Below are 2,370 nucleotides of genomic sequence, written 5' to 3'. Positions count from 1 at the left end.
TAATGGAAATCTGAAAAGTTTGAGATGAGCCCTATAAACCGGAAAGGAGGGAGTATCACTTAGGTAAAAGAAAGTGTATCTTTCGAAGAAGAAAGTGTATCTACTTTTTTTTTTTTTGGAAATAAGAAACAGAAACAGAAAGTGTATCTATCTACCAAAGAAAAGCAGCACCTGTTTGGGCTTTAGGCCCAACAGCCCATAAGCTCGCAGCGCAACTTATAAAAACTGGACGAGCGCTAGGGTTCGGCTTCACCCTCTTTTCTTTCCGCCCTCCTACCGCCGCCGCCGCCGCCTCCGCAGCTTGCGCCGCCGCCTCCGTCCTCCGCCAACAGCCGAAGAAAGGTTCCAATCCCCTCCATCCCTCCCTCCCCTACGCCTCTTCACGCGTGGCTCTACGAATCCGTGGGCTCCGTTTCTTGTGCTGGATCGATTTAGTTGTTGTGATTGATAAACGTTGCTAGTTTATTAGTCTCAGACATGTCCAGTTCGTGGCGTATCGATGATTCTCAGATATGCGTGCTTCATTTTCCGCTCTCAGTGCATAGCTTTGTGCCGATATTGGTAGCTACTCCTCAGATCTCAAATACGCATCGGACTTCTTACTTGCAAAATCGTCGATACATATATATCCTGCTTGTTGCTCAAGATCTGTATAGAGGAGGAGTTGGACCTTACTGCCTGTAATTTAGAGGAGAAATTTGAGTTCTTTGATTGTAATAGCACGCTGTTTGATTTGTTCTCAGCTCCCAGATAGTTTGATGATACTCATGTTATTAAGTCTGAACCGTTGAACGTATACACAGGAAACTTATACGTTTCTGTAACTGAACTGACATCTAAACAGAGGCAACTCTGCAGCGTTTCTGAATCACATTTCAGTAAAATTAAATGGAATGCGGTAACAAATGGTCCTAAAGACCAGGTAGGGTCACTGTTGTAGAGTCTAGTGGCATGGAGATTTACACCTCATGGCTTGCTGACACATGAAACAATAATCATGGAAACTTCATGAAAGTTTGAATTTGCATACTAGCTAACAAAAAGGTTTACACCAACCATACTCATATAGTATATATTGTACGCATCCAGCTGGCTCAGATCACCATTTGGCAGAGCTTTCTTACGTTGCTGATCACTTCCCTTGATTGTTTAAGCTTCATTCTTAGCTGCAGTCAGCTCATATACTACATAGTATATAATAGCGAGACAATGGACTGCAGAGGCTCGACCACACAGTGACCTGACTGAGTGATTCTAGTTTCTTGTATGTGTCCATCTGGCTCAGAGCACCATCTAGCAGAGCCTTCTCACTATTGCTGATTACCTCCCTCAATTGTGGTTAGACTGAACTCCTGATGGTTGTGTAACTGAAGGTGTAGTGTTTCCAATTCTTGAACTGCCTCCCGGAACCAGTATCTTCTTCTGCAAACAAGTCTGGTAACTTTTTCTGCAAACAAGTAGTGGCTTAGTCCAAACTGTGGAAATAACCCTGGTAGTGTTAATAACCATTGGTTGTATGAATTCAGTATCTGGACCAGTAGATTTATCTGTTTCTTTACTGCGGTTTTACACCGACAACTTTTGAATGTTCGTTGTTTTCTGATGGTTCTAACCTATGCTTAGTTGTTTGTGATGGTTTTTGTCTAATGCAATCAATCCCTTACGATGGTTTGCGCAGGCAGCATGGATACTCAGGTGAAGCTTGCAGTGGTGGTGAAGGTGATGGGCCGCACGGGCTCCAGGGGTCAGGTGACCCAGGTGAGAGTCAAGTTCCTGGATGACCAGAACCGTCTCATCATGAGGAACGTCAAGGGACCCGTCCGTGAGGGCGACATCCTCACCCTGCTTGAGTCTGAGCGGGAGGCCAGGAGGCTGCGCTAAGAAGTTTCTTTACTGTCTGTCTGTCTTGGGAAGTAAAATGCTGTGCTGTTGCCTTCGTACTCTATATACTGCTTCCGTCTTTTGCCTAGGCTATGGAGATTTAATGAGTTTTCTTGTGTTGTCTGAATTAAAGTGCACTTGATGTTGTGAGACTTGATCATTGTTTCGCACCTGTGGGTAATGTTAACGACTATGTTGGATTCTATGATTTGGGTATAAATCTGGATCACTTCTGGTTGTAAAGGTTGTGTTTCTTAAGTTCTTTTTTTCCCCATCCGAACCAAACTCTGACACCCTTGCCCACATGAAAACCCCATCCTGAGGCAAACTCAGTTAAACTGACTTGTGTTGAAATCTTCAGATGTGTGTCAATGTTTTTGGTGCCACTTAAAATACCGACAGAAATGCTGCAATATACGAGAAGATCCAAAATATTAGGCGCCACTAGGTGTACCATGAACTCCAATTACCTTGATGTTTTTGAGTGGA

General features: G+C 43.8%; 1 protein-coding gene across 1 annotated transcript; it reads left to right on the top strand.

Annotated features, from left to right (window-relative positions):
• The first annotated feature begins 223 nt into the window (after positions 1-223).
• On the top strand, positions 224-2,124 carry LOC123445707 (40S ribosomal protein S28). Its single transcript, XM_045122733.1, has 2 exons — positions 224-342; positions 1,679-2,124. The coding sequence occupies exon 2, from the start codon at positions 1,684-1,686 to the stop codon at positions 1,879-1,881; it is 198 nt and encodes a 65-aa protein (XP_044978668.1). The 5' UTR covers positions 224-342; positions 1,679-1,683; the 3' UTR covers positions 1,882-2,124.
• The last annotated feature ends 246 nt before the right edge of the window (positions 2,125-2,370 follow it).

This window comes from Hordeum vulgare, chromosome 3H (assembly GCF_904849725.1).
Source record: "Hordeum vulgare subsp. vulgare chromosome 3H, MorexV3_pseudomolecules_assembly, whole genome shotgun sequence".
Taxonomy (NCBI): domain Eukaryota; kingdom Viridiplantae; phylum Streptophyta; class Magnoliopsida; order Poales; family Poaceae; genus Hordeum; species Hordeum vulgare.
Note: the sequence above shows the minus strand (reverse complement) of the source record. Positions and strands in the feature narration are given on the sequence as shown.

Excerpts from the sequence above, each read along its gene's own strand:
- LOC123445707 (XM_045122733.1), top strand. The coding sequence starts at position 1,684 with ATGGATACTCAGGTGAAGCTTGCAGTGGTGGTGAAGGTGATGGGCCGC.